At 32.0% G+C, this 15,885-nt stretch overlaps 1 protein-coding gene across 7 annotated transcripts in view; it reads right to left on the bottom strand.

The window, feature by feature from the left end:
* Erbb4 (erb-b2 receptor tyrosine kinase 4) overlaps positions 1 to 15,885 on the bottom strand; it is a 1,059,983-nt gene that overhangs the window by 42,643 nt on the left and 1,001,455 nt on the right. For all 7 annotated transcript variants that reach the window (XM_058585185.1, XM_046462890.2, XM_046462893.2 and 4 more), the window contains 5 exons: positions 13,278 to 13,433; positions 11,041 to 11,116; positions 7,794 to 7,940; positions 5,622 to 5,719; positions 4,028 to 4,198 (listed from right to left, as the gene is read on the bottom strand). In XM_058585185.1, coding sequence (XP_058441168.1) covers positions 4,028 to 4,198; positions 5,622 to 5,719; positions 7,794 to 7,940; positions 11,041 to 11,116; positions 13,278 to 13,433 — 648 coding nt within the window. The remainder of the gene's footprint in view (positions 1 to 4,027; positions 4,199 to 5,621; positions 5,720 to 7,793; positions 7,941 to 11,040; positions 11,117 to 13,277; positions 13,434 to 15,885) is intronic.

Genomic DNA, 15,885 nt, shown 5'->3' with positions numbered 1-15,885 from the left:
ATAGTCCAATTAATAAATGGGCTAAGGAACTGAGCAGATACTTGACGAAAAAAAAAAAAATGACCAGTCAACAAAAATATGAAAAAATGTTCAACATCACTAGTGATTAGAGAAATGTAAATCAAAACTAAACTAAGATTTCATCTCACTCCAGTCAGAATGGTAATTATCAAGAATACAAGCAACAATAAATGTAGGCAAGGATGAGTGTGAAAAGGTACACTGATACATTGCTGATGGGACTGCAAATTGATACAACCACTATGGAAAGCACTATGGCAATTCCTCAGAAAAACTGGAATGGAACCACCATTTGACCCAGTTATCCCTTTCCTTGGTTTATACCCAAAGGATTTAAAATCAGCATACTACAGTAACACAGCCACATCAATATTTATAGCAGTTCAATTCACTATAGCTAAACTATGTGACCAACCTAGGTGCCCTTCAACGGATGAATGGATAAAGAAAATGTGGTACATATACATAATGGAATATTACTCAGCCAAATGTTTTCTCTAATATGCAGATGCTAATTCACAATGAGGGGTAGGGGTAAGGGAAGAATAGAAGTACTTTGAATTAGACAAAGGGGAATGAAAGGAAGGGAGAGGGAATGGGAATAGGAAAGATAGTAGAATGAATCAGACATTACTATACTATGTGCATAGATTACATGGCCAGTGTACTTCTACATCATGTACAAATAGAAGAATGAGAAATTATATTCCTTTTTGTATAACATATCCAAATACATTCTACTATCATGTATAGCTAATTAGAACATTTTTTAAAGAGAACTAACTACAGAGAACCATATATATACTTCCAACCGATCACTTCTAATTAGCCTGCCTACAGCTTCTCTAGACCTGAATCCTTTCCTATAACCCTACAAAGCTTTCCTACTTCTCTGCCTCTTAGCTTCTGCTAAAGTGCAAATGATGGTAGTTGATTCTTGCTATAGCAATGCTGAAGGCAGGTATTTTCATTTATTTCCACACTACTGAGAATCACCAACAGGTTCATCAAAGGGCAATTATGCTCACATATGCTAAAAAGTTAATCTTCACAACATTCTGTAAGAAATTTTTTTAAATCCCCATTTTATGGATGCAGAGAACTAAAGGTTGCAAAAGTTAAATAGCTCCTCATGTTTTCCTTTTTACATCATGGTAGAGTAAGTGTTTAGTATACATTATTTTGACAAAAAGTTCAAAATATTAGCAAAAACATGTTTAATGATAATGATATCAGCTATAATTTTAATAGGTGTTTTCTAGCATTATTTGCAATTACTTTCATCAACTTTCTGGACAAATATCAACAATGTATTTTGAATATACTCATAGCCTTAAAGTTACTACTTTTCAAAACACACATAAAATTTAGGTGATATTAGAACATATCAACAGAAATAGTTTTCTTGCCCAATTGTGATTACATCAACAGGTTTTTCACAGGTAATGAGTAGAAAACCTAATAAAAAAGTATGATTATTTATGATATATGATACTGACAAAAAATGAAATGTGGGTAATTCTAAAATGAAGGTAATATTTATTTGCCTGTCACTTAACAGAAACTGTGATTTTTAGAAGTTCATTGCATAACACTAACATCAGATAGATATCATACTGTTTATTTCAAAGTTGAAAAAACATTAACTAAAAGCTTCTAGACTGTGGGCAATAAGGTCTACATTTAAAAACTGAATTGTTATTTCGTTTTAGTCTACCAAACATACTTAAGAAACAATTGATCAAAATTTAAGAGGTTCCCTTAGGAGATGATTTGGCCACACAACCCCAAATTGAAGTAATTGTATCCTGAGTATAAAAATAACATAACTTAGTCTTAGAAAATTAAGGAGGAGGAATGATATTCATGTAGATTAGAATTTGCCATAAAATTACATAAAGCCAGAAATTAAAAATTAGAACAATATAGATGACTACTAAGAATTTTTAGTAACTGAAAAATATAATGATATTTAAGCACAATTCCTATACTGTGAACTGAAAAAGTAAAAAGAAATTTATAGATAATTTTGTTTAAATAAAGATGCAGAGTAAGAAAAGATGATTAGGGTCAAATAAGTCCTCCTATGACTTCTAGTTTATATTGTTAACTCTAGGTAACTCAAACTTATTTACTAAGAATTCCTGGCTTTGAGCATTATAAACTAAAATGAACAAAAACTTAGAACTTGAGAACTATAAGAAAAAAATTTCAGGTTCTCAAGAATTTCACTTTCACAAATTGTTTCCTTAAAATGTCACCAATGTATTAAAAAGCAATGAATTTTCCATCTTAAGTTATAAAAACAAGGGAATAATTTGGTCATTTTGCAAAGTACAGAAAGGAAAATGTGTCTCCCTGATATATCTTAAAAATGCTCCTACCTATATAGAGAGTGATTTTCATTATATACCAGTGGATCAAATATTTAAAACTTTTACTAATCTGTTCTCCATTAGGCATGTGGTATAATTTTCAGCTTGGTCTACAATAACATATATTTTATAGAAAAGAAAAATTAATTGAGATTTTTTTAAATGGAGGCAGGAGGGTGAAAGGTTGAGGTACACATTTGATAAGAAAATCACCGAGGAATTTCTCAAATAAGACAACTCCCAGATTCTGGGGTTGAAGCCAAGATTAACAATCAAATCATGTAAATAAAGACATTCCAATCATTTTAAAGCCATAGAACAGTACAGTACAGACACGTAGCTTACATAGAATTCTGCTCTTCTAATGGGTAGCTGTGTAAACTAGACAAATCACTTAACTTTTCTGTGGCAAGTTTCCTCATTTGTAAGATAGGCGTAATAAAAAATTGAACCTCTGGGTTGTTGTAAATGTTAAAAGGATTAACATTTATGTGTTGAGTAGTAAACAAAGGGCAAGCATTACTTTATTATTATTGCTGTCAATCTGAAAAAAGCAAAGAACTTCATTTTAGAGAATTAACGGCAAGTTAAAAATTTCTTTATGCCTATGGTCAAGAAAAATGAGATACTATTTGGTTTTACAGCTATGATAATGTTCTGAGATGGAGGAGAAGATTAAGAGAATGAGTAGCTTCCTAGAAAAAAAAATGTTAAGCATCATGTGGTTATCAGTGGAAGACACTGATTACAGGAATAAATTTACTGCTTCTTCATTCTCCATAATGGTCAATAAACACTTGATTACAGCATTTATCATGAAGTCCTCCACCTCTGTAGCTGTGTGACTCTTTAATTAGCCTGGACCCTCTTTGAAGGCAGAATTTATGTCAAAATTTTTTGACTCTCAAATGTGTACTAATGTTTCTTATGCAAAAGCACTTAATACATGTTGCATGAATGATAAATGAATTTTTAAAAATAAACAAATGAACAAACATGAATTTGATGACCCTTAGAGAAAAAATGATATTCATACAAAGAGGAAGCCATATTGAAACACATGTAAATTATTTTCAGAAGCTTCTTCCAAAACTTAAGTCTGTCTTAGAAATGGTTCTGATATCCTCTAATATGAATGATTTAGATCAAAGAATTGTAGTTTTCTGTGTATTTCAATTTGACAGAAAATATTTAATGCTTCCTAAATAAGTGAGAGTTATACTAGTATTACTTCTTGACCACTGAGTCACATCATTTTTTTAACAAAACAGTGTATTTGGTAAGAATTTGTATTATATATATATATATATATATATATATATATATATATATATATATATATATATTTATAAATTTGAATTGGCTTTTAAAAAATTAAGATCCGTTTTAAGTAACATGAGTAAAACTTTCCTTCTTTTGAAATTTTGAGGTATTTCAGAGTACACATTGAATTATCCATGCTTGTCTTCCAAAATTAACTGTGCATATGGCAAGCATGGTACATCTTTGGTGGTATTGGTATGTCTTTAGAAATCAAAATTATTTTAGCTATCTAGTTATTTTGAAATTTTAGCACTTATAATATGTTCATATGATTTTACTTCTGAGACATGCATGTAATTGATTCTTACCCTATTTGAGTCAATTCTTGCTCTGGAAGTATAGATGGGGGGAGGGATGTTGAAAGCCTGGGGGACCAGGTATTCCTCAGCATCCATCATATCTTCCAAGTCCTCTTCATCCAAGAGATTCTGAAAGAACTTGCTGTCATTTGGACTGGGAAGCTTCATACGATCATCACCCTGAAAGAATTGCCCATCAGACACATAAAATACATGATCCTTCTCTTCATTTTAAATATGTGGTCTCTAGCAAATTTATGTAAGAGCCAAACAACTGTTGAAAAATCCATGTATACATTTCAGGAGATAATTCTTTGGCACAACTTCAGCCATAAAGAAGCCTATAATATGTTTAGGTATGACACTGTAAGATAAATAAATTTAATACAAGAAGAATGTGATGAATGACATCAGAAAGGAATAAAACAGAATGCTATAGATGTTTTAGAGAGGCAAAATCCACTTCAGATCTGAGGCTAAGGGTTCTTTGTCAAGATGGTAGGTGGGCTGGACTTTAAGAATCAATAGTAAAGGGCAATCGATTTATCAATCTTAATTTTATGTAGTTAGTTTGATGCTGTACAGTTATTAGGATACAGAAGCTCTGTGATTTGTTATACGGTATGAACGATGGCCACAGGGTCAAAGTGGTAGCATTCCAAGTCACAGCACAAATGGCGAAGAGAATCAATGGGTATGGGAGAGACACCAAAACTCTTTTTATAGTGTCAAAAAACCCTTTCTTTCACCTTCTTTCTTTCTTTTTTTTATTTTTCAAAATTGTATGTTTTTTAATAAAAAATCAGTTCATAAAGGTTAATTTGGGGGAAAATAACTAGACATCATTAACTTTAAAGGGTGACTTTGATCTTAATGTAAGAGTATTGATAGGGAAATAAAGGCTCCTTTGTTTTAATAAGAAAATATAATTCAGAGTATCAAAGGTCCATTTGTTTATGTTTGGGGTGAAAAAATATCATAGATAAATTAGAATTTTTTAATCCATTTTTCCATCCACCCTACCCAGATAATTTGCTCTTGACTAAAGATTACAAAAGTATGTTTGTTGTTAAACATAAAATGATCTTTTGGTCTATTATTTAGTTCATATGTGCATCAAATTATTTGAATTGAGTTTTTTCTTGGATGCTGCATGTTTCTGCAAATATAAAAATATATTGTAAGACATTTTTCTAGGAAACTAAATGTTACTATATGTAAATTTTCGATTCATTTTTTCTCTGATTAAAACAAAAATCCATCATCCTTTGATTCTATAAAGGAAAGATTACAATAATGACCATGAGTTATACAGAATACTAATAAAAAGCAGAGTGATAGAAGGTTTTTCTGAGGATAAAACTTTTTTACATATATGGGTTATCATAATCATTTGGCTGTTCAATAGCATTCATTAGAGCACTAGGGGAAGGCTCTGAGAGGTGAATCTGAGATCAGGTAAAGAGTTCTTTTGTATAAGTTGTTTCACACCATAACACACTTAATTAATGTTAGTGGTCTGGAGCACTAAAGTTGAGATTGTCATATTTTGCAGTGCATGTGCCAGGGGGATAGTCTTAAAAACAAAGTCAAGTGTACTAACTTGAATAACAAGATATCTTTGAGGATCTCGAGCCATCCTTGAAAATTCGGCAGCCAGCTCCTTAAATTTAGGTCTACTGTCAGCGTCAATCATCCAGCCTGGAAATTTACACACAATAAAAGTGTCAGAATATCTATATTTGAAAAAAGCAGTGACATTTAAATTTTGTGAAAATATAGGCTAAAGTGTGAAAAATATTGTTTTAATAATAATGATCTGAAAAATGAAGGAGGCTAGTGAAAGAACTCAGTTTGCTGATACTCATCACTTACTGTCATATACTATAAAATATCAGATGAAATATTTTAAATTTTTATTTTCTTCTTAGAAAACAGAATGCAGACTAGCTATGAGAAGTTATGGAAAATCAGATTTTTGTTGTTGTTTTGGGTGTGGAGATAATTTTTTGAAACTTTGTTGATTATAGATGAGGTGATTGGAATATAATTTATCATTTTGTATCAGGAATGACAAGAGAGAAAACATTTGGTGCAATACTGATCACTGAACAGAGAGAGGAAAAGGGAACTGAAAGGAACTTTTGTGCCACTTTTTCCTGGTGGGGAAAAAGAAAGAATGTAAAATATTGGTAATGTTTGTCCAACAATAATCATTAGCTTATCTTAGTACTAACCTTTCCTGCATAAAAATACTATCAGCAGTTTCTAAGGTATACATTATTATTTAGCTGGGAGTCTAGATAAAATGGATCTTATCTTTCTAGATGCTATTTAGAGGATGATATGACAAGAATAAAAGCATCAGCTTTCCTTGATTTTTTTTTTTTTTTTGTCAAATTATTCTCTTCTAAAGTATTAAAATTCCTGGGGTGGGGGGAGGTAAAATTCCCAGTAGAGTTTGCTTAATAAGGTAAAAATTTTGCCTAATTTTATATCATTTCATCAGAGTATATAAATCATCTCCTATTCTGGTTATGGGATCAAATTATATAATGCTTGCATATTTTAATACTTTCTTCTCTGGACATTTACCAAGCCATGTTTGATTGATTAAAACTATAAAGACTGTTTCTCCTATTCTGGGGTTCAATTTTTATTCCTGTTCTGGGAATTCTTTGGGTATTGTTTTATGTATCATTGATGTCACCTACTTTTTTTCTTTCTTAACAAAACTCAAACACTGTACATTTTCTATATACTCATTTTAAAGAAATGCTTATTATTACTGAGATGTTCATGAAAAAAAATATTTGTTTATGGAACTCTTAGAGCCACAAAAGGTTAACTTCACTGTGAGATATGTGGTCCTCTCTAAATATTGAGTAAATAGAACTGTGCTTAGAAAAAAGGGCATGTTGACCTGAACTGTAATGAACAGTTTTTATTTCTTGCCTCCCTGTCAGAATGCATCATGCATGTCATGAATATAAATTTGAGTAGACCTGGGTCCAAAGTCTCTTATTAATAAGGTGCTTATTCACCTTCACCAGTTGGTTCCTTTGCTAACACTGTGTATTTCAAAAGGGGAAAACCCCAGATTATGCAAGAGAGACTGTTCCTGTTAATCTCACTTAAATTAAGTCTGGAACTCCAGAGACTTCCCTAATTCTATTTAAATTAAGGGCCTAGACTTCCAGAACACATTTATAATACATATGTGTCTGGGGCTTAGTAAGGGGAAAGAAAAGTAAGAGTTTGATGTAAACAAATGATCAAGTTGATGAAAATAAACATTCCTCATCATTTTAGCTGAATGTAGAGACATTTCTTCTACTTCCCACCCTACTTGGATAATTTGCTCTGACTAAAAAAACTGACAAACCTATTTCCATTTAATTCATTTTTTAAACTATCAGTTTCAAGCTTTCTTTGTTTAGATCATTAATTTTAGTCTGACATACTCCCTTAAAGATTACTAACATTAATGTTACCACTAACAACGTTGTAACTAATTATATTTCTTTATGGTAGGTAGTTCTGAAAATTATAAGATTTAAGAATAGTTAGAGTCATCTAACTTTGACTTCACAGTATGGAAGCATGATATTACTGTATATTAATAATTACAGTAAACAGGTGTTTACATGCTCCATCAGTGATTTTTCAACTGTTCTGTTCTCCAATACAGAGAGACATTATACTCTAGTATACTCTCTACTATTATTTTATTAAGAACAGTGATAATGACTATAAAATTATTTCACACTCTTACATTTGACCATGACCATGTAAACGTCAATGGTGCAGATGGGAGGTTGAGGCAAACGTTCTCCTTTTTCTAATAAATCAGGAATTTCTCGAGTTGGAATTCCATCATAGGGTTTCCCTCCAAAGGTCATCAGTTCCCATATAGTGACTCCTAAATTGGAGATAAAATTCTTCCATAAGCATACTGACAACATAATTCAAACAAACAAGCAAAATGTCAAGTGGCAAAAGAATGCTCCTTAAAGGTCAATCAAAAGAAAGTTAAAGAAGGTTCCTCAGATTCCCGCATTTACTAAGTGCTAAAATCTTTGTGGGAGAATTTGATTCTTTTATTATTGTTTCGGAATTTTTAATGTTAATGCATAGTAGAGGTGATTTAGAGTTGATGTCAGAGTGTAGAATCTATTCCCGTTTCTACTGATAAATAATGCTAATGTTTGCTGACCCAAGCTATGTTACAGCCCAGAATACAATTTATTTATTGTATAAATATGTGTTCAGCTCATCAAATAAAAATGATTTCAGGAAAAAATTGAAATTGATTTTTAAATCTCAAAATTTAGCCCTTTTCTATAAAAGCCTTAACAGTTAGTTAAGCAAAGATTTTAGAATAATTTTCTTATGCCACAGTAAAGACCTGTGGCTCACCTTTTCATTAACAAAGAAAAAACAGTAGAATAAAGCATATTAAGTCATTTATCACATGAGAACCAAAATGCAGGGATAAATTCATATGTAAGATATAATACTTAAAAAGTGGGCATCCAAAAAATGGAAAGTAATCAAGAATAGTTTATTCTTTGCATAATGAAATTACTTTCTTGAGCCACTGTAAACACTGATTCCTCTGGAAAAAAAAATATACTAAAAGCATTCAAACAACCTGTTTTGATAACAATAGTAATTCTGATTCAGGCAATAATATGTATACTAAAGAACTCTTTCTTATGATATAATAAACAACCACATACTTAAAGTTACATTTTTCTTAGGGATAAAGATTTTTAAGTTGTAAATAAGTGGGCACAATAATATTACAACCTGAGTTTGATTGATGCATACAGACAGATACATTTTAAAAATCCATTAGGTAAGGCTATGTTTTCTTCTCTGCTGCCAACTGGAATGAATGGTAGTATATTTCTAGTTAGTCATACTCATATAATATGCATTTAATGATTACATTTTATTAACTCAGGTAGGCAGTTATAAAAGTCAGAACAGATACTCTCACATCTCTATCAGAACTTACAACAAAAGCAAACTGCACAGCAATTACAAATAAAAATATATAATTGACAGAAGCATATATACAAACATAAAAGCTGAAACTCAAACCCCCACTTATAAGAACAATCCAATCCTTTCTTGGTAGAGTGATGACAAAATAAGTGTTAAATAAGGATGGCTTCATGGAAAAGAACAATCTCAGAAAAATTCAATCAGAAACAGCTTAAAAACATATACTGCAGCTCCATCACCTGAAGATATATATATCATCATAGCTGATGCACATTTTTATAAATATAAAGATGCAGCCAGTGATAATTTCCCATAAAGGTGTACTATAAACAAGATTATGTAGCTTTCTCTGCCTTTTATGCCTTTTGCAATCACTTATGATATATCATAAGAATCTTAAAGTGCCTGATGATATGTATTGACGATCTGGGCTGTGTTTCATAATAGAATACTGTATCTCCACTTCTTCATTTTTACTAAACAACATGAGATTTTTAGAAACATAACGTGCAGAAAACTAGTACAGCCCAAGTAACAGGATTTTCTTCAAAGACACATTTTATTATTAAAATTATGACAGTTCTGCCAACATTTTTTGTTGGCTTATTTTAATATCATTTAAAATTTGCCTCCAGCAAATTATCACATCTAATTCATGGAAAAGAAAGTACATAAGGAAAAGAAATAGAAAAAAGCCTATGTGTATATTATACTAATATACATAAGAACATACATAAATCTTCTGTGATACATAATTTATAAATCTATCCAGATCATGTATTTATGCTATCATGTAATACATAAGTAATAATCTGTATGCTAATCTGCATTATATAAAATGTCTATCATATATGTGGTAGATTTGCTTTTCTATTAAGCAGCACATCTACTAAATTTTGCCAGGCTTTTCTCTTATATTTGCCTAAACTTCAAACACACATTTATACTTCTAAGAAAAGTAGAATATGTGCAGTCTTTTTGAAATTTACATACTTTCTATGGCATACACAGGGGAGACACATTTTATTGAAATGTCTTAAGTAGTTTTTTAGGAATAATGAATTTCTTTTCTACAGAAGAGTCGTGAGTTCTTTAGTAATTAAATGGTCTAAATATTTTATTTTTAATGAAAACTTAAAAGTAAGCTTAAATTTGAATAAAACAAATTGTACCAGATCTTTAAATCCCACCATTATACTTTTCATTTAAATAGGCATTTTGGTGCTTTTTATTTTAAATAAATGCTATATTTTATGTCATATTCAAACTCAGAAAAGTCCTTAACTCTTGCTAAGTGATAAGCAGACCAAGTTGTAAGGAGCCAGATAGATGCTGAAGAGCTCATCATAACCACTGAGTTAAACACAATGAAAGAAATGTTCTAATTATAAATATCAATCTTTACAAATTCATATTATTCACTCTATAATGTTTCTATTACTCCAAAAGTTGTTTGTAAATTAAAACTGAAGTTGCAATTAGAAGTCTTCTCTCTTACCTCTATTTTCAGTAATTGTTAATTGTTATGACCATAATCTCTAAATTTTCTACCATAGAACAGAAATTCCCATAGCAAAAAGGAAAACAAAAAGCTGTCATTGTTTTTATTTTGTCCTTCAACATTCTTTGCATTCAGAATTATATTTTCAAAGAATTGTTGAAAATTAACTCCATGAGATTCTGTGAAATTATCCCTAAACTAAAAGTGGCCGAGTTTTGTTTTTGTATTTGTTTTCAGTAAAAATGATCAGACAGTTGCTACTAAACCAGAGCTGATGGCAGAGATATCAACATTTTCCATTTTAGAAGACCATGAAATTAAAAAATAAAAAGTACTCTTTACAGTATTTTTCTTTTGCATTTTTAAATAAGTTAATTTCTTTAGGAAATTAGGCCTATAAATAGATAGTTTTAACACAATAAAGTACTTTGACTTAGGATATTTTACATGAACTGAATGTATTTATTTTTGGCTTAAAAACCTTAATTCATAAGGAAGATTTATTTACCATAGCTCCAAACGTCACTCTGGTGGGTGAATTTTCTATAATGTATACACTCTAGTGCCATCCATTTAATTGGCATCTGTAAAGAAATAAGAAGTGAAAGTTTTATATAAAAATGCAATTTATATACATACTAAATCTGAAGCTCTGAACTTGATCAATTATATTCTTTGTGTGTTTATAGATATAAATTTTAAAAGGTTATTTTTCAAGATTGTGAGAAAAATGGATTGAAATTTACAAAGTGAATTAATTCAAAGATTCTGTGAAATTGTCCCTAAAGTATTGTACTTATTTTTTTAAAGAAAAGCTTCATATACAGGTTTAAATATGAGGCAGCCCCCGAAAGCTCATGTGTCAGTCAATGCAAAAGTGTTTAGAGATGAAATAATTGGGTTATAAGAGCCTTAACATAATCAGTGTGTTAATCCACTGATTTAGGCAATAAATCAAGGATTAATTGGATGGTAACTGAAGGCTGGTAGAGTGTGGCTAGAGAGAGTGGGTCCCTAGGGCATGTCTTTGTGGTTTATATTTTGTCCCTGTTGAGCAGAGTGCGTGGTCTCTCTCTCTCTCTCTCTCTCTCTCTCTCTCTCTCTCTCTCTCTCTCTCTCTCTCTCTCTTTCTCTCTTCCTCCTTCCTGGTGCCATGTTCCCAGGTGCTTTTCTCTGCCACATGCATCCACCATGATTTTCTGCCTCATGTCAGGCCCCAAGAAATGGAGTCAGTCTCCTATGAATTGAGACCTCTGAACCACAAGCCCCCAACTAAACTTTTCCTCCTTATAATTGTTCTTGTTAGATCTTTGGTCACAGCAATGAACAAAGCTGACTAAAACATATAATAAAAAAGTAAAATAATAAAACAGGGACAACTTTCTTATTAGTTATGAGTTAAAGTTAAAATAAGTTTCTTATTTTAAGAAAATGTCTTATAAGTTATGAGTTCAAATTATGACCCACATACCAAATCCAACCACTAATATGTCTGCTTCTTAAAAATGTGTCCATGTTATATTTTTTCTTAAAAAATGGGATGTCTTACATTTTCAATTATCCCTTTTCACTCCAGACATAATTTGAGCTAGGAATACAATGAATCCTTTCTACACTTACCTCTTCCTCTCTTATGTAAGTCGGTCACTAAATTGTTTAAAATCATGAATTTCAAAGTTAGCTTTGCTTTGTTCCCCAGCAAATGACCTCCCTTGTCTGGGTTAGCCAGTACTGAAAATCTGTACCGTTTCAAAACTGGAACTAGTATATTAAAAAAAAAAAAAAAAAAAAAAGTGAGAGGATCAGCACAAATCCATCATCACTACAAGAAAAACAACTCAACCCACATACCCTGCTGTTGATGGGTCAGCAGAATGCATTTCAACCCGAAGGGCAGCATTATATGTCTGGGAATATAATTAGATTCTATGGAATAAAGACAAACACTTCTACTTCGCAGTTGAAAGCTTAAAACTAAATAGGCCTTTGAAATCATGAGGTTGGCTGCTCACCAAGGTGACATCAAGGTAACTCCATGACAGAATCATGGTATTCAGTGAAAGGGAACAGGAGACACATTGAAAATGATTTCCCTATGGGCAAGGAGTTAACTGAGTTTATGGACTACAGACATTGTGTTAAGGAAGTAAGTTTAAATCACAGGTGGCTTGATAAAGACTTAATGGTTACCAGGCATTTAAAGCTGTAATGAATCTTGCTTTAGACAAATCTTACAGCTGTATGTTCTTAAGACAAGTGAAGTCATGTGATTTATAGACTTTTTCTCCTGTGCAATCTTGTAGTGAACTTCAAAGTTGAGGTCCCAAACTACTGCAATTTGGTAGTGAAAAGTCAAAATATGTTCTTAAAATCAAGGAAAGCCAGATAAACCTCAAAACGGAAGAGTTTTTTTTTTTTTTTCTTCTATTTCACCTTTTGATAAGATTTGAATGTAGCAGGCATATAAGCATTTAGGGTAAAAAAAAAATCAACGTTAAGCACTTGGAAGCCTATCATTGCAAAATATTTATATTTTTGGATTTATATTTTTTATATTTTTGGAAAAAAAAAATATATATATATATTTGACCCAGAGCAGGAATAATGACAAGTGATAGAACTGGGTTATAATCTCCTAAATCTCAGGCTAACCGGTTTCTTCCTAAAAAACATAAATAAATAAAAGAAGATAAAAGGATACCATACTGTATTTTCAATCAATATTGTTTTAAAAAAGATACCTACCTTTCCTCCATCAGCATTATATTCTTTTTCATCTCCTTCCAAGAGTCTGGCTAATCCAAAATCTGTGATTTTCACATGGTTTGGCGATTTCACTAACACATTTCGAGCTGCCAAGTCCCGATGAACAAGCCGTCTTTCTTCTAGGTACATCATTCCCTGAAAAACATCAAAATCCACTAAGACGGTTAGTTAACGCCCAGCTTTTTCCATATTCTAAGAAGGAATCTCAGCATTTAATTGAAAGTGTTTCTTTTTTTTTTTAAAGTGAAATCAGTATTCTGAAATATTTTCACAATTAAAGAAAACTTTGGGGAGCGGAGCAGCTATCTTTTTGCCTTTCCTCCTAAAGTCGTCTAAAGTAAACTGAATCATCTGACCATGAACTGAATGTCAGATTGTTCTCCTCAGAGACCAGATACCCGTTTGCAATCCCTTCATTTTTGAGGTGTGTAGGTGTCTTAGCAGGTCAGCTTACATATACTTATACTGACCCACATATTCCTCACCATTTTTTCTCCATAGCTTCAGCTTAATGTCATTTTGCCTTGCACACTCACTCAAAACAAATACATCTCTCAATAATTTTTAAAAATATTTCATTTGGGCCCTAATGGTTCCAGAATCTCCATTACAGATTCTATTAAGGCTGAAGAATGATATTATTCTTATTATGAATGCACAGGATGAAGTATACCCTTGGGGTCTTGAAAGTATATAATTTTTTAAAAAGCTTCTGTGACATTAGTTGTTATTATAAGAACCCACAGGTTGAATTACACAGCTCATAAAGAATCACAATTAGACTTTAACATGTTATCTTCAAAACCTTAGAAAGAAATCAAAAATAAAATCCATTGCTGATTACTAACAAGATATAATAGCTGACTCCCCCATACATACACATGTTATTTATATAAAGTATATATTAATATCTATGTGAATTCATAAAAGTAGTGATCCATACTAGTAATAATTAGTTTATTAATTGTACCTCAGTGGTGGGGAGACTTAGAGCTATTAAACACTACTCTTAATTAAAAATTCCATGTAAAAGCAAGACATTCAACTCAGAGGCATAACTTAGATTAGAGTGAATGTACTTTTATTGAAGTATTAAGGAAAATTCTATAGTCAACAATTTCATTGTCAAAAAAGTCATCATTCACAAATAGATCAGAATTATACAATGGTTGAAGCATACTCTCATGCCAATTGCAAATCAATGCGGTTGGCGGTTAACATTACAACTGTAGGACTTTGAAGGATTAATGGTTTCTGATCCCAAAACAAAAGCTGTGGAAAACACACACATAAATCACATAGGTCAAAAAATTATGAACCGTATACCTGATGCAGTGTAAAGAGAAGATTGCTTCAAACAGCATCATGGACCAAACTCCATATAAATGCCCATTAAATACAACTGGTGGAGATGGAGATGCCACCTGCTATGGGCCAATCAGTCAACAGTTAGGTGACATCATATGTATTAGTGTTTTCTGAAATCAACCCACAAATGATATTTATGGCATTTTTGCCCTCTTTCCTACATAGCACTTTCTCTTTGAGTATACCCCATTGAAAATTCCTAAAATAAGGTGAATCTGAGCATATATAACCCTTATATGACTCAGAATCAAAAATAAATAAATCTATCACTTTGGAGATAGAGTATTTTTATGTCCCCCTAAATTATTTGTCCCTTTAAGAAATGTTCACAAAACATCCATCATTCTGTTTCTTAACACCTGCACATCAGAATATAGAAAGTGTGTTGGCCACAAGTAAAGATAGGTCCATACATGTCTTAACACATACAATGTTCCCCAATACTGCAAGACTCTGGGGAGACAACAGGGAGTCAGGTAAGGCATATGCATTAAAGGAAGAAAGATGCTAATTAATGAAGTGGGAAGATATGGAATAAAAAGTCAAATGAATTTCTGTGATACGTGCAAGGCATTTAAGGATAGCTGTATTCTGATAATTTTTTTTAGTATTGCTTAGCAAGTGTGCTTGAGAGGAAAGGTCCCCACACCTAAGTAAGGTTTAGAGAACAAAACTGCAGGCAGAAAGAACAAGCATGGACCTCAGTAAGCTGTGTACTTGGATAAAGCTATATAATTCTGTATTTCTGTATCACAGTACATGAGAGAGGGGTAGAAATAAGCAGTGAGATGGAAAAGATACAAACAGGCCAGATCCAAGAAGGGCCCCTTACACGTCAAGGGAGAGAACTTTGAGTTTTGTTTTATACAGTATACATCTCAGTAATAAGAAAGCTGTTATAAATGGGGAGTGATCCAATTTGCACTAGAATCTTGAAAACATTCCTCTGATGCCAGAAACAGAGGATGGATTAGCCACAAATGTAGCCACAGTACAGAAGAAAACTGACAATGATGTAAAGTTCAGTTTGAAAGCTGGCAGTCCATGAGTTACACCCACTTTCAGACTTTTTAAACTGAGTCTCCACACAGGGCAGGGAGTCACTCACTCTCTCTAGCTGAGCACCGTTTAGGACATCTGATCTCTAGTTTGCCAGGATCCTACCACTCATTATTACTTTTCAGGAAGTTTGCTTGTATCATTTATGATACTCTGGCTC

This window comes from Marmota monax, unplaced genomic scaffold, assembly GCF_021218885.2.
Source record: "Marmota monax isolate L192 unplaced genomic scaffold, Marmota_monax_Labrador192_F-V1.1 WCK01_AAM20220418_F8-fsc00136, whole genome shotgun sequence".
Lineage (NCBI taxonomy): Eukaryota > Metazoa > Chordata > Mammalia > Rodentia > Sciuridae > Marmota > Marmota monax.
Note: the sequence above shows the minus strand (reverse complement) of the source record. Positions and strands in the feature narration are given on the sequence as shown.